At 42.0% G+C, this 22,654-nt stretch overlaps 1 protein-coding gene across 1 annotated transcript; it reads right to left on the bottom strand.

Moving 5' to 3' along the window:
- Nucleotides 1–18,891: 18,891 nt before the first annotated feature.
- On the bottom strand, nt 18,892–22,151 carry znf703 (zinc finger protein 703). Its single transcript, XM_061672918.1, has 2 exons — nt 21,570–22,151; nt 18,892–21,126 (listed from the first exon to the last, which is right to left on the bottom strand). Exons 1-2 carry the CDS (start codon nt 21,819–21,821, stop codon nt 19,633–19,635), a joined length of 1,746 nt encoding a protein of 581 aa, XP_061528902.1. The 5' UTR covers nt 21,822–22,151; the 3' UTR covers nt 18,892–19,632.
- Between the last annotated feature and the right edge of the window lie 503 nt (nt 22,152–22,654).

Below are 22,654 nucleotides of genomic sequence, written 5' to 3'. Positions count from 1 at the left end.
TATGTCATGTGGCTACGGCTGTAGGAGCCACAATTCACTGTACAGTGCTTTTTGCCTGTGTATTCATTGCAAACTTTCACTTCCACCAAGTGTTTGCACACACCTGAATCTGATCAACAACAAAATGGAAGTGCTGACTTACTAAAAAGAAAGTGCATTTTTTCTTTCTTTAATAAAAAAAAGAAAGAAAAACATGTTGGATTTTATGTATTTATCACCTGCAAACCTAATTAAGGGTCTTGACTTAAAGTCGCCGTGGCACCTTATTTTTAGACATTAGCCTCTTGAGAAATTCACAGAGGAGCAGAGCTAACCCCAAGGTGTGCTGTCCGTGGCAGCTCCGTGCTTTGCATTTTAAACAGTTTGGAGGGAAGGGGAACAACAAAGCAAGGGAAAAGAAGTTTGTCAGAGTTCATTAAGTATCAAGGGAACATCGCTGGAACTGGCAGCGTAAGCCGTGCTGGGGCCCTGGTGCCATTAATCACGACTGACATGAAACTAGGGGCTGAGGGAGGATGGTGGAAAGGAGGCAGAGACTGCTAGTGATTATTGTAGGGTCTGTAAGGGTCTCATGCAGTACGGACTTGGGTTGCTGAATGCTGTAAAGTTCAGGAAAACCTTGCCAAAAAAATGATACTCCTACCAATCAGTTGAGAGGTCAAAGAGTAGAGAAGCTGATCTCACCCTCATTTATTTTTGTGCTGAGCCGAATAGCCAACAGAAGAGAGAGAGAGAGAGAGAGAGAGAGAGAGAGACAGAGAGAGAGAGAGAGAGAGAGCGAGAGAGAAAATATGGTAATTACACAGTGCCGCTCATATATCTAAGTCTGCCTGACAAGTTTCTGCTTGGACCCCCGGAAGCATTGTTGCAGCTCCGCACGCTGCATGCCGCCACCCTGGAAGAAGGAATAAATGGAGGAGAGAAATAGAGTGTTAGAGAATACTGGTGAGTGGGGAAGATGGAGGCCTCTGTTAAGTGCTGTGCTTGAAAGCCAGTCTGGCCTCATTAGCTGTCAGTTGTAACAATACTGAGCTGGCAGCGAAGACTGCTCCCAGTCTCGGTGCCATAAATCACAGGCTGACAGGGTCCTGACAGGGCTGGGAACTTACACACATGCAGGACTCGCTTGTGCTCTGGCTCTCTCCTGCTCTCTTTTCTTCTTTCTTTTTCCACCACTCTCCCTTCCTCTATTTATCCTCCCACTCCCTTCTCTTTCTTTGTTGGTACCACTCCCCAGATTTTGGTTTTATATGTCTTTCCTTCTCAGTCTCACTCAGCTCATTGCGGCTTGATCGCAGACAGCTCAGGATTATGCTTGGATGAACACACTTAAATTTAGGTTTTCGCTCTGTCACATATACTGTATATAAACAGGATATACAGTATGTAGTGTATACTACATGCCTGTGTGCCTCGATAGGACTTCTTTTGTAACATCTGAAGTAATTTGATGGATTATTGAATGATCGAACTGCAGTACTTTGCCTGTGTCTAGTTTGTTCAGCCTGCTCTGTTAATATAGTCTATATAGAAGTAACACTTATCACGCTACGGTACGAGGGATGCACGACAATTATCGGGCCGATTTGAAGACTTATCACGTTATGTCGATAAATCCGATAACAATCAACATAGCGCCGATAAAAAACAATCTAAGAATGAAAATGAAAATCCAGCGACGTAAGAGACTTTGCTGTCCGTACGTCTGGGTGAACAAATCAAGCGCTCGTTTCTATTGAACACAGCCAATCTGAGTTGAGAGGGGGCACACAGTGAACATGGCATGGAACGCGTGGGATTTCTTAACCTTTTCAAAGGAAGACATTTCCCTTCCTATTTGCAGCAAATGTTCCGCACACATTCTGCGAGGAGGGGGCGGGGACGGGGACGGGGGACTATCGAGCTTCAGATTAGATTAGATCAAAAAGTAGCAAAGTACAATCTTGACAAACCAGTGTTCCCTTTTTCACAGAAGGAAAGTTGTCCTATTCAGATATAATTGTTGCGTTCTCTATCTCCTCAGGGGGACGCCCGTGTTTAGATGCTTGCCACTCCGTCTTGCTGACAGCATCTTTAGTTGTTGGCTCTATCACTCAAAGGATGTTGCGTGGCCTCGGCGGGTTTGGTTCTACTCATGTATCAGTTCAATCATTTCTGTCTCGGCAAAATTGACGTGTTTGATTACATATAAAGGTTTGAACAAGATTTTCTTGCAGTCGACGCTAATGTGATGAACATTTTGTCCAAGTCATCATTGATATTTTTTTTCTATCACAGTACAGTGGTCCCCGACCATATTTGTGCCAAGGTCCGCTTTGACGTAGGCCGAAATACATTTTTCGACGGACCAGCATAGAAACAAAAACAAATAAAAATACAACTCACCGTGAGTTGTATTTGTCTGGTAAGACTAGCGGCGATTGGAATAGTCAAAGGTTGCGTCGCTAACTGCTATTCTCATCCACAACCACCTTATTGTCGTACTCTTGGACCCATGCTGACGTATGCAGAATGCGTCATCTTGTCGTGTGGACATTTCGCTACTTCACAGTGCATTATAGTCCAACGACAGCAGCAGCCAGGCAAGTTGCACCCCTTCGACTTTAAGCTTTGCCATGAGTGCGCCGCTTGAAGGTCATAAGCAGATTATTGAAAGATGACTGAAACACAAAGTCTTAGTGTTTTTTTTTTTTCATTGTGACGATGATTTTATTTGCATGTGGAGGAAGTTATGGTCCATTTGCATGTTTGAGCCTGAGCAGCAGCTACTAAAGCTGTCTGCCGTCATCCATTATGGTGATGTGTGTTGATATGTGTGACACAACTGGACCGGAGAGAAAGGAAGCTGAAGAGTGTGGGCCATCAATCATCACTTTTTGACACGTACACACACTTGGTTGGGGATTGGGGACTGAGCATTCAGCTGGAATGAACCCAACTAACATGTTTATAATGTGCATACATACGCACGCTTGTGTACATACAGTGGGTACGAAAAGTATTAAGACCCCGTTAAAAATTTCACTCTTTATTATATTGCAGCCATTTGCTGAAATCATTTAAATTCATTTTTTCTAGATTAATGTACACGCAGCACCCCCCCATATTGACAGGAAAAGAAAACGGAATTGTTGAAATTTTCGCAGATCTATGAAAAATTAAAAACTCAAATATCACACAGCTATAAGTATTCAGACCCTTTGCTCAGTATTTAGTAGAAGCAGTCGTCCTGTCCCTGCAGCTGAAAAACACCCCCACAGCATGATACTTCCCACCACCATGCTTCACTGTTGGGACTGTATTGGACAGGTGATGAGCAATGCCTGTTTTCTTTCTCCACACATGCCACTTAGAATTAAGGCCAACAATTTCTATCTTGGTCTCATCAGACCAGAGAATCTTATTTCTCACCATCTTGGAGTTCTTCAGGTGTTTTTAAGTAGTAGTAGTAAACTCCATGCAGGCTTTCATGTGTCTTGCACTGAGGAGAGGCTTCCGTCGGGCCACTCTGCCATAAAGCCCCGACAGGTGGAGGGCTGCAGTGATGGTTGACTTTCTAGAACTTGCTCCTATCTCTTGACTGGATCTCTGGAGCTCAGCCACAGTGATCTTTGGATTCTTCTTTACCTCTCTCACCAAGGCTCTTCTCCCCCAATTGCTCAATTTGGCTGGACGGCCAGCTCTCGGAAGGGTTCTGATCATCCCAAATGTCTTCCATTTAAGGATTATGGAGGCCACTGAGCTCTTATGAACCTTAAGTGCAGCAGACATTAGTTTGTAATCTTGGCCAGATCTGTGCCTTGCCACATTTCTGTCTCTGAGCTCTTCAGGCAGTTCCTTTTACCTCAGGATTCTCATTTGCTCTGACATGCACTGTGAGCTGTAAGGTTTTACATAGACAGGTGTGTGGCTTTCCTAATCAAGTCCAATCAGTATAATCAAACACAGCTGGACTCCAATGAAGGTGTAGAACCATCTCAAGGATGATCAGAAGAAATGGACAGCACCCGAGTTAAATATATGAGTGTTACAGCAAAGGGTCTGAATACTTATGGCTGTGTGATACTTGATTTTTCTTTTTTAATGAATTCAACAATTTCCGTTTTTCTCTGTCAATATGGGGTGTTGTGTGTACATTAATGAGGAAAAAATGAACTTAAATTATTTTAAGAAATGGCTGGAATATAATAAAGAGTGAAAAATGTAAGGGCGTCTGAAAACTTAGGTCCCAGCTTCAAATTCATTGCGGTTTCCGCCCACATTCCAAAAACAGATTGGCTGGCAATTAGTTCAGGGTGCACCCCGCCTCTCGCCCAAAGTCATCTGGGATAGGCTCCTTAGTGAGGTTAAGCGGTTCAGAGAATGGATGGATTGATAAATGATTTGAATAGTACCCTGTGATAATTTCAACAGTGAGATGCAAAATTACATCATCTGCCCATTGCATCCACAGCACGCATGACACAACCTTATTTACAATTCATTTATTAGAATTTCTTAATTTACAGTCATCCATTAGGGCCAGTCTGGTGGCTGTCCAGGACGCCAGACGCCCGGTGCTTGGCTGGGACATTCAGGTCGGCCACGACGCCAAGCACAAGCGTTTTGAGTGGGTTGTTCAGGCGGACGGCCATGAATATAGATTAAACGGCAATACAGGAACCAGGGATGAGGATTGGGTGGCAGCCGCACATGCGCATGTCCCGGATAGATGGCCAAACGGGTCAACAAGTGCTTTGAACCTTTATAAGAAAACTCGGGGGCTGATCAAAATTTTTGCACCTTCAGAGTCAATCGTCAAGGGGGCGGGGGGCTTAGTTTATTGGCCCTTTCAACACCGATCGATAGGTTTTCAGTTATTCTATGAAAATGCTATGCTATGACTTTTTCCTCACTTTATTTCGTAAGTGACATTAAACAGGCCTGTCACAAATAAGAATTCGTCGTGCTGCAATTAGTAATCGCATATTCCACTGACAATTCTATCGGAAGAATCAAGTATAAGGATAAAATGTAATTTTGCTTGGTGAAAGAGCAATTATGAATATACGAGCATATGAGACAGTTCACTTAATAATGAAAGACCAATTGGTTTCCTCTTAGATAATCAACAGTATTTTTCTTAAATTCATGTAGTGCATATAGCTACTGCATTTTATTGTCTACAAACATTTCTAGTGAGGCTATTTCAAACAAATATAAATAGATTTCAGTTTAAAATTGGCATTTCTTGTCAATATAAAAAAACAAGGTGTTAATTTAAAAAAAAAGGAACAAGTTTGTCATCTTGTTATAAAGGTACAATTTTATCCAACTGTGGTATCTCAGTCAGAACACTCGGGGCACTATGTAACGACGTCAAAAAGAGGCAAAGAATAGGACACGAAGAAAAATGTAGTGTGCTGATCGATTGGTAAATAAAGCGAATTAAAAAAAGAAACACAATACAAGATTGATTCTTGAGAATACTCCACTGACTAAACCAGACTAATGTACGGGAAGCCCAGACAGCGGATCACGTGTAATTATTTGCGTGATTGTTCACAAATCTAGCTGCTAAAGCTAACAAAAACAAGCATTCGTGACGTCAAGCCGCGGGATGCCCACAATTGCAGTTTAAACTGCAAGCTATCAGTTACGCGGAGGAACATGGGAATCGAGCAGCCGCGAGAGAATTCAAGATCAACGAATCCATGGTTCGCAAGTGGAGGAAGCAGGAAAACGAGCTTCGACAAGTCAAGAAGACGAAGCTGAGTTTCCGCGGGAACAAGGCGAGGTGGCCCGAGTTGGAAGACCAACTCGAGCAATGGATTAATGAGCAAAGAACAGCCGGGAGAAGCGTCTCAAGTCACCATTCGACTGAGGGCAATAACTCGGAGCTTGCCATCATTCCGGGAGGCTTGACGAAGGAACTCCAACCGCTGGACATCGGTGTAAACAGGGCGTTCAAAGTGAAGTTGCGAGTGGCGTGGGAGCGATGGATGACAGATGGCGAACACAGCTTTACTAAGACGAGGAGGCATCGCCGGGCGAGTTACGCCACAATTTGTGAATGGATTGTGGACGCTTGGGCTAACATGTCTGCTTGCACTGTTGTTTGAGCTTTCGTAAAAGCCGGCATCATTTCTGAGGAGCCGGACGGCAACGAGACTGACTCCGTTAATGACAAGAGGGAACCTGGCGTGTTTGATGGCGAACTTGCCCAGCTGTTCATTTCGAATACAGAAGATGAGGACTTTGATGGATTTCTGGATGAGGATTGATCAAAAAATAACGTGAGTACATTGTTAAATACTTCAATAAAGTACAGCCGAACTCAGTTTTGCTCCCGCTGCCTTTTTAAAAACATGGTTTTAGCGTGCATGCATGCTACCGTATGTTTTAAGCTCGTGTAGGTTTTGCCTGCACCCAATAATACGGTGCGCCTTATGTATGTGTTAAATACAGAAATAGACCCCGTAACTGAGACTGCACCTTTGAACACGGTGCGCATTATGGTCGTGAAAATACGGTAAATACAAGCAAACTGACAAGACGAGGAGGAACACCTGCACAGGACATGAGTGGCTGGAGGGAGCTGATTGGTTGACACAAGGTAGCGGGCTGACGTCAACCAGGTGGCGACAATAACCGAACGAGCACCCACACGAGACACGAACAACATGAAACAAAACAAAATGTCATTGAAACTAAAACACAGAGCATGACAGTTACCTGTTAGGAAAAACTTTGTATTGTATCAAGACATGTATTTTTTAATCAGGTCTTTAATCCTTATACAGTATATCAAAACATGTCCACTACTTTATGCAAAAATGCCGGCCAGGACGATGTTTGAAGTGGAATCGATCTTTGCAATTGTATGTGAGCGATTTAAACAATCAGCGGAAAAAGTCTGCAAGCACCGATATTTTAAATATATCCCAACTAAAACACTGTAATCGTTGACTCACAATGCCTCTTTGATCAACTAAATGCAATATCTTTTGGTTCAGTCTCTGTGTGGCAGCGCTTGGTGGTTGGGGACCCCTGCTTAAGCATCGGTCAGGCATGTGAGCCTTCACGTCAATATAGGTGTATGCCACGGGTGTCAAACTAAAGGCCCAGGAGCTAGATCTTGCCCGCTTCATCATTTTATGTGGTCCGCGAAAGCAAATTATGTGCTTCAATAGTGTTTGATAGATATTAGATATCAGATTATATTTTACAACCATTTTTGTTCCCACTCCCCCCTTTAAAATACATTGAATAGTACTTGAACAATCACTTTATTAGCTTCTGTTTTCAAAACTACTTATCCATCCATTTATTGTGTATTTGTAATAACATGAGACGATTATGTAAACAATTATATGGTTTCACAGTCATAACGGCCCTCTGAGGGTAACCATAACTACGATGTAGCCCGCAAAAAAAATAAGTTTGACACCCCTGGTGTATGCCAATGCTGACATACTGCATAAGAATGCGGTGGAAAAAGAAAGATGGAAAATAAAAATAAAAAACTTCATGACAGTGGCAGTTCAAATAAGTTTGATAGCTTTCTGGAAGTCTCTTTTACAATATATTAGTACGCATGGCGTATATACTTACACAGCTTCTGAAGTGCACAAGAGGAAAAGTGATTAGGTCGACAGGAGAATACGCGGAAGGCAAGATTTGATAGAGAACGGTCACATTTTAGGGTTGCTCCACTGAGAGTGCGTATCTGGCATGAAGGTGTGTAAATGACAGACTTACAACAAGTCGATGGAAAAATCTGCCTCGCCAGAAAAGTACGCAATTGGGCAGGTTTTCCCTCATACGCACATGGGAGAATATGGCCCAATGCCCACAGCGTTGGAGATTTAGGTTCCAGTACAATCTTCTAAAACTGGCCTCACACTGTTGTGCTACGTTAATCTTCTGGCTGCAAAAATCAACCTTCAACATCATCTTCATGGTTGTCTGCCTAGTGTTGCTTTATGAAGAAATATTAGCGGAGGGGTGTGTGTGTGCATGTGTGCGTGTGAGATTAAGTGTGTGTATTGTGTATTCCTCGGTGTGGGTGGACAGGGAAATTGTTCTTGTGAATGTGCTCTGGTCTGTTGAGGCTGAATCTGTGTTGCAGTGTATTTACAGTACAGTGTTGTGCTGAGCTGTGGGGGTGTGGGAAAGCGATCACAGTGGACTTCAGAGGGAACTGAGGAAGAATGAGGAAATTGCAGACAGATAGGCCTAATGGTGGTGCTGAGGGAGTCGGTTGTAAGGCCAACAGCTGCTAGTCATCCATCTGAAACCAGCCAAGGAGAGCTTGACGAGACTGCGATGAAATATTTATTCTTTACCTTCTTGGGATGAGAAACTTTCCTTCTGAGAAGAAATATAATATATAATACATGTGTGGATTTTGTTTTTGCCGTGAAGACAGTGGTTTGCACGTTACATTTAGAGCCAAGTTGTCGTGTGTGTGCGTGTGTGAAGGAAGACACAAAAATGAATGGCAGATGAGTAAAATTTCTCACATCATAAATGTCCCAAGCAATAACTTTTATAATGTATGAACAAGAATTCCTTTGAACAACAACTCCAATTTGTTTTCCAGTTAAAGTTAGTTTTTAGGTATCAATTTCAAAACCAGAGTGCCCGGAGAAAACCCACGCAGGCACGGGAAGAACATGCAAACGCCATACAGGAGGGGCCGGGGATTGAACCCTGGTCCTCAGAACTGTGAGGGGGACGCTCTAACCAGTTGGACCACCGTGCCGCCTGTGTAAAGACATATGGATTGTTAATTAGTATGTAATGCTATTGCTAATTTTAGAACAACTGGACTGTGCTCTTTGAAAATGTAATCTGAGATGCAAATAGCTTGATTACATTTGGAAAGGCATATAATAATTATGATAATAATGAAAAATGCATGCATTTACTACTCATTTTATTTATTTATTTATGTATTTATTCATTCGGTTATTACCCAGGACTGGTCGCCAGACAATTACAGGGAGCATGGAAACAATTAACTATTCACACTCACATTCACACCTATGGACAGAGACTTCGTCTAACCTAACATGCATGTCTGGGAATGTGTGAAGAAGCTTGGGTATCGAGAGCTAACACATCCAAGCTCAAGGAAAACATGCAAATTCCATAAAGGAAGCAACTGGAGCTGAGATCCGAACCCAAAACCTCAGAACTGTGAGGCAAGAAACTCCCCTTGAAAGATTTTAATCAGTATAATAAATCACATTACAGTAAATTAAAACACATTTGTCTACGTGCTGTAACAGTATATCATACAAATAATCTTGCTCTCATCATGGCCAAAATTCTGTATGGCAGTACTAAGATTGTGTTTTTGCCTTCCTTTTATATATCACAACATAGAGTCAGAGGTGGGAAGAGTACACAAAGATTGCACTCAAGTTAGAGTACTGTTACTTTAGAATAATAAGATTCTTCTTCTTCTTCGAAAAAGGCGTCCTCCATATAATTACAAGTAACAGTAAGTACTGTCTAAAGTGAAAAAACAACAACTACTCAAGTGCTGAGTAACTGTTACTAACTTCTGATTTAATTTTTAATCAGCGCATGAATGTAAAAAAAAAAAAACACTAACTAAAACAATAACAAATAAACTCTTTTTAAAATAACAAACAATGATAAATAATGTCTTTATAAAATAACAAATTAAGGTATTTTGTCACGAGGTAGTATTTTGTATTTTGTCACGAGGCAGAGATGACAAAAACAGGAACAGGGCCGCCCTACAGTAGATATAAAAAGTCTATGCACAAAAACCAGGTTTTTTCGTGATGAAAAATATGAGACCAAGATAAATAATTTTAAAACTTTTTTTTAAACATGAATGTGACCTAAAACTTATACAAATTAAAAAAAAACTTTTTCGAGAGGGGACGTAAACCCAAACAACCGAGATAATATGGTTGCACAGGTGTGCACATCCTCTAATACAAACACAAATAGATGATTTGTAAATTTGCTTTATTCAGTGAAATGACGGAACAAAGAAGCTGCTTGTTGACTAGGTTTATTGATAAAGTACAACACTTGCACCTCAACTGTAGTTAGTGTGTGTGTGTGTGTGTGTGTGTGCACAGATGAGAATGCATAATAAAGTCAAAGCTTTTCATAGCCTAGAATGTAAACATGCAATGAATGTGAGGCCAGGGGTGTTCTGCCTCTTGTGGCAATGAGTCGCATGCCACTTTATCCTCAATTTTTTTCTGCCAAGCCTCACGTGCTGTAGATGAGTCACTTCGGCGGGCTCGGGAAGACGTGTGGTCATGTGAATGCCTGGCTCCGTTTGATTGGCGAAACGGAGCCAAAGATGATTCGTGGTGATGTTGCATTGGTGAAACAGACTCAGGCGACAACGGCTGAGCCAGAAGTCTTGCTGACAAACCAATAGAAATAGATTGCGCAAGCAATAATAGACAGATAAAAAAATAAAAGGAGCGAGTGGAGTGTAGCTAAATGTAATGGAGTAAAAGTACTGTTTCTTCTTAATATACTGTAACTACTGAAGTAAAAGTAAAAAGTATGTTGCATTAAAACTACTCCGACATGTACAATTGATCCAAAAACCTAATTAATGTAACGGAATAAATGTAACGCGTTTACGACCTACCTCTGCATACAGTACTGTGCAAAAGTCTTGGGCCATCATGAGATTTGTAGTTTAAACAATGTCATAATGATCATATAGAACTAGAAGGCCACTAACGCACTAGCGCACAGACCTTCACCAAGGGTAAACAATTGATAAAAGTGAAATCAATTCATAGAGCGTTGCATTTATATATGTCCATGTTTGTTAGCGAGAAGGCGACTGCCTGTTTAATGGAGGGTAAAAAACAGACAGCATGTGCCAATATGATTATGGAGGTTAGATGGCTACAATGGTACCATATTGACTTTTTTTTATTTTTTTATTCACCCTTATCCAGGTCATCACCCAAATGGATTAAAATATAATTAAAATGCAATTGATTGCACTATTCCTTCACATAGTTATATGGACAATGACATTTGTATTTATTTGTCTAAACTTGCTGTGTGCTATTCGTTAATGTTTTACTGACTGCTGTGAAAAAGGGTCATTATACAAAGCAAAGCCAGTGGTGACTTAAGAATTTTGCACAGTATTGTATATGCTTACATATGCACGTGCACACAAATCCACAATTTACCATCAGGACCTACATGCACAGGCAGCCGCACATATGCACACAATCAAGCGTGAGCACTCAAAGGCGCGCGCACACACCATTAGGTACACACTCACAAACTCACTCCCTCTAACCTCACTGTGGTCTCACGCAGTAGGCCTGCCATAAATCAATGGCCAGGATCGTGTCTGCCAGTTAGACTAAACAAGAGCATTTGTGAGGATTTGCTCTCGCCCATTAATCATCTTGACAGTTTAAAAAACACATTTTCCCTTTAATGACTGTATTTGGATAATCAGCTCGCTTCCCTTCCCGCCCTCTCATTGGCTTCCCCTACTATATCAGGAGGGGTTTTTTCTTCTTTTGTTTCATACCATACGGGCTATGATTACTGTGGGGGGGCTTGTGGGTAGCATACAATAATGGAAGAAAAGGTGAAGGACGAGGCTGTGAAGGTGAGGAGGGGTTTCTCTGTACATCTAAAAGGGTTCACCAAAAGAGTAAAAATAATCACACTGTCTTGTGGAACTTATTCTCCTCACTCTTATTCCAGAAACCACAAGGCCTCTGCTAATATAAACTTGAGTGTGAATGTGTGTACTCGTGAGTCAATCTTCAGCTAAAGTGAACAAAGAGATCCCCTTGGATGGCCCTGAATCACTGACAACAACCACCAACATTTTAGTGTGCAACAGTTGTTATAAACATGGCGTTTTGTGGAAAATGTTTGATATGAGAATCCTGTTTAATCAGAGAACACGGAGAAAATGTTATCAAATAAACTAAGCCCAAAGTAAATATTGTCTTACTAAAATTACTAAAGAAAATTGAAATAAGTGATTAGAACTGTAGAATATCATGGAGAGTCTTTGCGCCATTAAAGATAAATGAAGCTGAATGCTAAAGAACTATTGACTTTACGACTTCATAGTTGATCAATTTTATCACATTGGGATATGATATATTTATATCTAGAGATAACTGGATGTGCAACAATTAATCGATTAATTGACAACTAATCAATTATCAAATGAATCAACAACTAATTTGTTAAACGATTAATCGTTGAGAGACCTCGATTAACTTAAAATTGTCCAAATCCTCGGAATTTCAGTCTCTCAGCAGTAACTATTCTTCGATTTCTGTGGTCCTCCATGAAAGCATACTGATTATCTTTGTGTTCATCAAAATTAGACATTTGCATTTTCTGCACTGTTAATTTGAAAAAAAAAAAAAAAAAATCCATTTTTTTTTCAAATTTCTTTTATCAAATTCATTGATCAATCTGAATAATATTCGACAGATAAATCGTTTATTAAAATAGTTGTTAGGTTCAGCCCTAAAGAGATCACACTTATATTTGAAATATGTCCTTTCCCTTTTCTATCAAAAAGGTTTTTTTTTTTTGTCAAAGGCTTGATTTAACACATTTGCTATGAAGGTAAGGCAACTACTTGTATGACTTTGCAAGAGGGACAGAAACACATGTTATGATCCAGGAGGACCACCCAGCTGACACTACAGTACAAGCAGATGAGGTCATTTACTTCCTTCCACCAGTCAGTTGCTTGTGTGTGACAGAGGAAAGCCACATGGTTTTAGTGATTATGTAACACTACATTCATTCATTCATTCATTCATTCATCGTACCGCTTAGTCTCACCAGGGTCGCGGATGTGCTGGATCCTATCCCAGCTGACTCTGGGCGAGAGGCCGGGTACACCCTGAACTGGTCGCCAGCCAATCGCAGGGCACATATAAATAAACAACCATTTGCACTCACATTCACACTTACGGGCAATTTAGAGTCTTCAATGAACCTACCATGCATGTTTTTGGGATGTCAGAGGAAACCGTAGTACCCGGAGAAAACCCACACAGGCACGGGGAAAACATCCAAACTCCACACAGGCGAGGCCGGATTTGAACCCGGGTCCTCAGAACTATGAGGCAGATGTGCTAACCAGTCGTCCAACATTCCACCTAACAGTACATTACTATGAGCAAACGATTTAACAGGACATGGGGAGAATACACCCAATCCCAATCCAGGTGAATGGAACATGTCTATCTCTGCCTTATGCTATCCTCTTCGAATGTTAATGCGATACTCTCAGATTGAATTATAAAGCACATAATCGGTTTGCCCTCTTGTTCAACAGATGAGATGATCGTGATCATAATTTCACCCCGAATCTATTCAGGAGAGAATTAAAACAGACCTATGACCTGTACTGAATAAAGTGACTGTTTTACAGGTGCAGACTGTCCGAAAAACGATCAGAACTTCCCCTCATTTCCTGCCAGGGCACGCTCATTTCCGAAGACTTGCTGCAATCTCTTGATAAATGGAATCCAGATGGATAAACAGTGGCGCTAGCAATGCACTTTACCATAATTTACAGTACTTGATCTCTACCCCGGTAAACTGGGCAAGGACAGGTACCGTCGCTGTACCGCTGCAATTTGGAGCAACCCCAACAATGTTGAAGCAAAGTACATTTGAAATTATTTAGACAAGATACATTTTTAAAAAGACATTTTTATATAAACTGTAACTATAACTGATGAGGTTTTTTTTTTTTTAAATGCGTACAGTATACAGTATACTCATTGGAATCATAGACCGACTGTTCACCATCTGTCCATAAAATGCATGTTTACAGCCACTGATTATCTACCGCAATCTGAAAGTGATTTATTTTCTTGTTATTTTATTAATTATTTCATGTTTTTAATTTTCATCAATAGCATAATCACCCTGGAGCAAAACAAGCAAACAAACAAACTAAAATATTCTTTACCACCAAAACCACTACATCGTAGGCTAAGCCTAACCACACACAGCACCATGCGGTTGAGACGGCCTGGACCTGATCATCGCAAAAAATGACAGTGGCCGACTCACCCCTGCACGTTGAGCGATTTGCTATACGGACGCCCTAAACGGCGAGCCTGTATAGGCGTTTAATGCTGTACATACAGTATATTGCAGTATTACATTTATCAAACCATACAGATTAAAATGAATAATTATATATTATATTCATCTTAATTTTTATGGAGCAAGTTGCTAAAGAGAGTGGACATGAGTGAGAGTAAAAGCGAGAGGAGATATTTTAAAAGAGGCAGGTGTACATTTTGGCCACAAGCTTTGCTTTTTCATCCACAGGCACATTAGAAATAATAGTGTTGTAAAACACGTTATTTTATGCTTTATATACTTTATTTCTATGGCTTGGTGGTAGCGCGGTGGCCGTTCTGGCTCCCACTCGCTTAAAACCCCAACATGTATTTTTTTGCTTGAATGTATTTGGTCAAGAACAAACTTAGCTATACAATTTAAAAATAAGCGAAACTTTGATATTGATGTATTTTTCTGATAATATAAGCAACAGGTTTAATCGGGGTTGAGTGAAAAACTCAGTGACGGCTGAAAACATTGAAAAAATATGAAAAACAGAAGAAAAGACTTACTGTACCTTAAGTCTACCCATGTTCAGGGCAATTAACTTGATGATGATGTCATTTCTGTTGTGTCTGTAGCTCACTTTTTCCTCTCTTTGTCTTGATGGCATTTTGAAGGACACCATTTCACTGCATAATTACTTCTATTTAAAACATATCTGTGACAAAACAAAATGTTTTAACAATTACAAGGAAGACGGCAATAAAATATACCCCAAAAGGCTGCAGAAGTTGCCAAAATGTACTGTATACACCATTTTTGTAGCCTTCTTACCTTTTGGCAATGGAAACATAAAACCGTATACTGTACCAAAATGAATTGAAATGTAGTGCTTGGTGAAAAATGAATTATGTGAACGCATGCTCGCTACTTCGTGGATTTAATCTATTTCGTGGGTGGTGTCGAACCTAATCCACGCGATAAACAAGGCATTGCAGTGTACTTTACGCACAACTGCCCCAACTTCCATTATTATTTTTTTAATTACAACCAATTGCTTGGTCTATTTTTTTGCCCTGTGTCGCAAGCCAGAATTGGAGTTACGAGTAAGCTTCAGATAGAGTGTAGTGGGAAAAAAACCCAGAGATTACTATCACCAATGCCCTTTCAGCCATTTATCGAATGGGAGAAACAGTCAAACCCACAAATACAAAATGAGAACACTAGCAAGCAACTACAGTCGGTCTTTGATCCAGACAGAAACTAACCACCGTGTTCCCGATGTCACGCCGTAGGCCACGCCCCTTAAAGGCACACAGCTCAGGCACACAGTTGTTGGGACTTCGAGCTTGTCTCAAAATACATTAATTCATTAAAAAGTTTATTTCCGTACATTCTCTCGTATTTTTTCCGTATATATACAATACAGTGAACATGTACATACGGTATAACAAGACAGCAGTACAAGAGGCTGATGGGACCATACGAGAGCAGTTGAAGCAGTCAGTTGCAGAGTTATGTGGAGACAGAACAGACTTTGTGTGACAGAGCCTGACGAGGGATGTATTCACGCCATCTGGCCCGCTTTAACACTGTGGTCACTGTCTGATGCCAAAAGCTCTGTACTGGGTCCTGATGTTCAACACAGAGGTGGTAGTCATGGAGTTGAGGTTAATGTTTTGTTTTAGAGACACGGATAGTGAGACATAGACAGAAAAATACGAGCCCCCTCGTCTGTGTCTCTCTCTCTCTTTCTCTCTGGCTCTGTCCTGGCTGTCAGCAGCATTGGTGAGCTGAGTAAGAGCTGGCTCTAATTGAAGAGCAGCTCCACACCCTGTCGTCATTAATCACCAGCGCTGTCAACTGGCTGCTCAGGACCTCACAGTGGCCCTGTGCACTGTCCCGGCATCTCACAGGGGGGAAAATATTAGTCCTCCCCATCGCCATCTGTCACGGTTACTTCTTTCATTTTGACTATCAATTTTACCTGTACTCCGGCGATGCCATTCATTCTTCATAACAGGTAGAGGTTATTGAATGATATATTTATGACCTCTGGCAAGTTTGAAAGGTGAGGGATATTTTTTGCTGTTTGTTGTTTGGTTAAGTTTGTTCGTTGCAAGGCATTTCACAGTAAAAGTTTGTGGATGGGTGGCACCATTCAGAGGAAGACACAAGACACTGGATGCAAATGTGAATACATGAACTTAATTTCTCTTTTTGCCATTGAGGTAGTTAGTCCAATTCATCTATTCCTAATAAACACATACAGCAGTGCACAAAAATGGTTGTGTTTTTTTTCCCGTGATGATCGGAAAAAAATGGTATGGTCCCTTTAGTTTATGTTATCGTCCTTAAACGAGGAGGTAATCTGCTAATGTATACAGATGCACAAATGAACACAAATATGGCGCGCAATTCCTTTTTTCACTTTTGTTTAATAAAGTGGTGTTTCTTCAACATTGAAGAAGGTCATTCTAGTTTTATTTGGTTTACTCTAAGCAGGGGTGTCAAACTCATTTTTATCTTAGGCCAGATTGCAATTATGACTGTGAAACCATACCATTGCATACATACTGTAATTGTCTCATATTATTACAAATACACAACAAATGGATTTATAACTAGTTTTGAAATCAGATGTTAAGTGATTGTTCAACTACTATTCAATGTGTTTAAAAAGGGGATTGGTAACAAAAATGGTTGCTGTGTGTCTTCTCAAAATTATCAAAGCACATGATGTGCTTTCGCGGGCCACATCAAATGTTGTAGCGTGACAAATCTGGTCCCTGGGCCTTGAGTTTGACACACATGCTCTCGAGCATCCTCAGTTTCACAGCTTCATATTAAATGGCACACATTCATAATGGTATTATCCATCCATCCATTTCTTTACGGCTTGTCCTCATTAGGATTGCGGGTGTCCTGGGGCCTATCGCAGCTGACATTGGGCGAGACTGGTTCGCAGCCAATCTCAGAGGGAGTTATTAATCTTCCAAAATAAAAAAAAAGTATGAATAAAAATGAAGCTGATTATTTAAATAGAATTTATGTACTTAAATTAGGATCAGATTTTAGTTCAGAAATGGAACAACTTGATACTTACTACACTGACACCACAGCAACAGTAAAAAAAAAATTAAAAAAAAAAAACATTAAAAATGAAGGGTGGTGTTTTATGGTTTTAAAAACGACAGAAATGCTTAGTCCTGCCTTGTGTCACTTACTGCGGACAAAGGTTTGAGACTGAGTACACATACTTCCACATGCACACAGCCCCACACATCAGGCAACATAAATGGAGTGTGTGGGTGTTGACTCAGCTGCAAGAGAGTGTGTGGGGGTAGATAGATGGCGGAGACTGATGAGCAAGGGAATAGGGAGATGAACGAGTGCAAACTGGCAACAGTGAAATTAATTCCACCTCCAGACATGATTGAAAGTTCTCCCCTCTGTGTGACCTCTGCTGTAGACCGTCTCCAGCCAGCTCAGCTCGTCAGATGTACCTGCAATTTGTGACATTCCTTTCTAAAACCTACATAGCAATGTACAGTACATATGTTGACTACATTTCCGACTGCGCTTCGTCTACTTGTACTTCTGCAGCACGACTACAGGGGGCAACACAATCCAATGTGTTTAAAGTGGCATCACTATGAGCAACTTGGAAAAAGGAATATAAAAAAAAAAGGCACTACAAGCGCTACATCTCATATATTTGCGCTAGCTTGTCGTCACCACATTTATAATTCCATCAAAATAGAGCCAGTAGCTGGAGGAGAGTGCAGATGGACTCTTCGTGTAAAGTGGAGTGGGTCTCTCCACTTTCTAAATAAGAAAAATAAGTGTAGTGTCCCAAAGAACCGCCAAGGCTGGTGATCTGGGCGTTGTGACCTTGCTGATGAGGCAGGGGCTGGATGTGGTTTGGGAGGGTCATCCATTTTCTTAATGGTCCTGTCAAGTGACACCTGTGCTTGCCTTTCCCTGTCTGGAGTGCTAATGAACCGCGAGAGTGGAGGAGTCTGAGAGTCGGGGTCAATAGCCACCTCGTAGACTCTTTGCACTGTGCCAGCGACAGCATGTCAGCCAAATAGAGTGGAGGGACAGATACGTTATCAGCACCCAAATACTCGAATAGAAGATGGACCGGATCTTTCCTGTTGAATTATTGTCTCTGCTAGAACCGAGTCAGTATTGCTGACGTGCAGAAAAGCAACAAGAAAATGGTTCCCCACTACAGGAAGAAAGCCTCAGTGTTGGAGACTCCAGTAAGGGCGTCCAATTTCCCCAGGGGCGGTATCTTGACTTTGATGAATATTTCTCTAATAACTACATCTCTGTGTCAGCTATGGCCTTTGTGTTGCAGGTCTATCCATCACAGTGTGAGGCGATCCTGGGTCGCCACCGCCCTCAAGTCATTATTGAAGTCCCAGTGGCCACTCCGCACCACCATCTCGTCTGCTGAGAAGGCTGTTTTTAGGCCTCACAAATAGGAATCAGCAATTAAAAGCTGCCTGCACTCACATCAACAAAAGCAATGTCGGTGATGGAGGGAGGAGGAGGTGGGGTGGAAGTCCTCAGTGACTAGCTAATAGGGCTAATGTGACCCGGGATGCCCTCTCTGGGACAGCCCTGTCAATTGATATGAGCCATGAAAACTTACACACTGCCACACGAAGAACAGCTGGAATTATGAAGAGACCTAGTAAGTGCAGCGAAGAGAGACTGACTGCTCAACAGCTGTTCAATTGCATTATAGAGTGTAGAAATATACCGAAGAACGAGTGAAAACAAGTTAAATGCAATCAAGTATCATTTATTTAAGAAAATAAGACTTTCCCAAGTTGGTTGAATATTACAGTCATTATTAACAGATTTGACCTCTGTACCATTTGTGATCCCAAATCAATACCCCACGCATGGGCTTGAAAAAATATTACATCTTTGCATATTTACAAATAAAAATAATTTTCACTGACATGCACATATCCAGAGTCTGAATAGGCCTCTAGAGATGAAGAAAAATAAACCTTAGGAGACCTAAAGACATAATTCAGAATAAAGCATCATAGTCCATCTTTATCATGGTGCAAGAGTTTTATTTTTTAGTGTGTAATAGTCATTACGGTAATATACTTAAATCATTCTTGATTTTCAATTAACACTTTATTTTAGACAGGAAAAGGAAATCTCCCAGATTTGAAGCAAGCGCTTGTGTGAAAAATAAATACTTAATTTCAGTTTTCGGTGACACATAAAAACGATGTAAATTTAAAAAAAATAAAAAAATAAAGACAGATGAAAAAAAATTAATTTCAATAATTTCAGCGTTTTCAAGCTTTGTTTATTGGTATCATTAATAGCTTTAAGTCTATCCAACTCTCACAGATATTTTCCCTTTTGGAGCGCCAGCTGGTATTCCCGACAGGCTGACCATCAGGAATCCTGACTGCTGAAGATTCCTCTCCGATCAGTCTCTCTTCGGGATTGCTCCAGAGAGTTCAAGCTGGTGCCTGCAGTCCGTGAATGTCACTGCTATTTGTGATATCACTGGTATCCGAGGGCTGAGGCTGAGCCCAATCTCTGACTGTAGAGAGCATACGGGGAGTAGTAAGCTGAAGATGAGGGTATGGATGGCATGGGAAGCCCAGGTGCTCCAGGTAGGTGGGATTTGCTATAGGGGTGGTAGCGGGCCAGGCCCAGGCCAGGGGACCCTCGAAGAGAGAAGGAGCTGGACAGGGAGCCTGGGCTGCTGTGTGGGGGTAGATGAAGATGGCAGGAGGATGTTGATGAAATTGATGACGGATACGCTGACAAGAGTTTACCGTCCACCATCCCAGGCAGAGCTGTGTGGGTACGCAAGTGGGCTAGGAGCTCCTCTGAAGTGGCAAATCTCTTGTCACAGGGGCCTCCGACAGACACCCAGTTACAGGCATGGGGTAATGGTTCGTTAGGGAGCATGAAACCATAAGTGTAGAGGGGGTGCGAGAGGGACGGAGTGGTGCTGGAAGACAAGGCGCTAGAGTGCAAGGAGTGCAGGTGGTGCGAAGGGTAGACCAGGGGGAAGCCAGACTTGAGACTTGAGGGGTCATGGACACAGGTGGAACAGTTACTTCCTCCCAAGTGGGGTGCATTGGGGTAGGCCAAACAATAAGGGTCCCGACACAAACCCTGAATCAAGGACGGAGGAGAGGCTCCGGTGAGCGGACTGGAACTAGGGTGTTTACTTGGAAGTCCTAACCCCAGACTAGACTTGGTAGGGTCCAAACCAGGAACAAACTGTGAGGGGTAACCTGCATAGGCTCCCACAATGGAGCCATGGTAGCCCATTGAAGCAGGAGGCAAAGGGAAAACAGAATGTCCTGGTTTAAAAGGGGAGACAGGTGCGATGTGGCCAGAGACCAAGTTAGCCTGAGAGACCTGTGTGTCGGCCTTGCTCTCAGGACGCGGACTACTGGCAGAGCTGGCATTACTGGAGTTGGCGCTGGCTCGTATGTGGCTGGAGTTGGCCAACTGCGCCCCATCCATGACTGACTTCGCTGTGTCTGAGTCTTTTTTGTCTCCACTGTTGTTGATGTCCGAGCTGGGCTGCTCCAAACTGCCACTTTTGTTGTCCGTGTGTGAGGCCTGTGAGTGTGGCAGCGGTTGAGTGGACGGGGAATGGCTTCGTATCGGAGGGTGGCTCTGAGTGTGGAGCTGAGGGGAGCTTGGTGATTTGGAATGAGGTGGAAAAGATGGACAAGAAACACTGCCACCGCTCGCGCTTCCATTGGCCACTCTGAAAGTTTTATCTGAAGACCCCTTGGACACTTGAACTTCTTTACGGCAGTCACCTGATGACTTGGCGTAAGGTTTGAAGCTGGACTTGTCCTCCGAAGACTGGTGCTGCTCTCCAGGCTTGGATGATCGGCTTGTGGCTTCTTTGTCTCCCAAACTGCCTGAGGAGAGGGAGGCCAGCTTGGAAGAGGAGGGAGGGTCCGGTTTGCCAATTTGCGAGCATGTCTGTGCCAGCAAAGCTAATGGACTCTTTTTGGCATCCAGCTAAAGAAGGGGAAGAAAAAAAAAAACACACACACAATGTTTTACGATAGTAAGACTTTTAATTTACACTATTAAGCCGTACTATACAGATAAATTGTATTGACGCCGTATATTAAAAGAAACACAACTGAAGAGTTGTGAATAGATCCTGTTTGTGTATATTCTGAAAACATGCAATAGGAAATTACTGAAATTAATCATGATCAATGAAAAAAGAAAAATACCTTATTTCATTTATGAATATATCCACAAATAAAAAAAAAAAAAATATATATATATATATATATATATATTTTTTTTAAACTTCCACTTAATACATTTGATACAGTAAAGTTTTCCATTCTATTACAGTTTTTTTTCTTCAATATTTGATAAATTACATCAGATTAAGGTCATAGTATAGTTACTCTCTCTCTCTCTCTCTCTCTCTCTCTCTCTCTTACCTCGATGCTGACTGGCGCGGACTGAAGGGGTTGAAGGTACTCCGGGTGGAGCAAGTGGCCGCCGTGCGCCGTCAACATCTTTACAATCCTGATGGGGAGCCGTTTGGCCTGACGTGACGGATCTAACGGAGACTTGGCTCTGCACGCGGACGGGGTTTCCACTGCTTTTCGGCGAGGACTACCACTGGCGACGTTGCGATCCGGGGATTGGCTGCGTAAAAACGATCTTGAGCCACTGGTGGGATCTCTCATCGGGGTCCAGACGCGTCAAAAAATGGGTGGACACCGAACTAAAATGCATTTACCAGAACGCTTCGCGACGATGGAATTCTTCCGAACTGAGTTTGATAATCCGAATACGGCTTGTGCGCAGTGCGGAACCACGCAATGTCTATCGAGAAAGAAATGACATCCTTTAACAGGCTCTTCACTGTCTCTGTATTCCTCGATCCAGTTCTCAGAATAGAAAAGCACCAGGAAGAGACACTTGTGTGAGGAATAGTCCCGAGGAGGAAAAAAGCAGGCGAAGGTGCTGTGAGGCGCGCGTCTCCGTCTGACTTCTGCTGCGGCTCGTCGCTTTGCAATTTCTCGCACATCTCCAAGGGGACGGCTGCTATTTTTAAGCAGGCTGCCGCCGCCCAATCACAATGCTTCATTGCTCAATAGGGGCGTGGTTTGCCTCGTGGCCTCGCCCTCCCCGAAAATGTGTGACCTCAACATACCACACGCATAACACACGATACCTAAAAAGTAGGAGTAACAATTTTTCTTACAAGAAAAAAGTCCCCCCCAAATTATGTTATGATACTTCAGGAATGCGTCAGAACCTAAACATGTCCATCCCGTGATAGCATGAGGACTGTGAGGATATTATCCAATTACACTCCATACTGTGAGTCTGACAAATTTGAAATTGCCCCCCTCCCCAAAACTAAACTAAACTAAACTAAACAAGACAAAAAAACAAAAAAAAACTGTCATGAACACCAGTGTGAGCAGTTTGATATGCAAACATTTGTGTCTACCTCTCGCCAAATGAACAACGGAGATGATCATTGATTGACTTTATTGCACTGAATTGTTTT

This window comes from Phycodurus eques, chromosome 3 (genome assembly GCF_024500275.1).
Source record: "Phycodurus eques isolate BA_2022a chromosome 3, UOR_Pequ_1.1, whole genome shotgun sequence".
NCBI lineage: Eukaryota > Metazoa > Chordata > Actinopteri > Syngnathiformes > Syngnathidae > Phycodurus > Phycodurus eques.
Note: the sequence above shows the minus strand (reverse complement) of the source record. Positions and strands in the feature narration are given on the sequence as shown.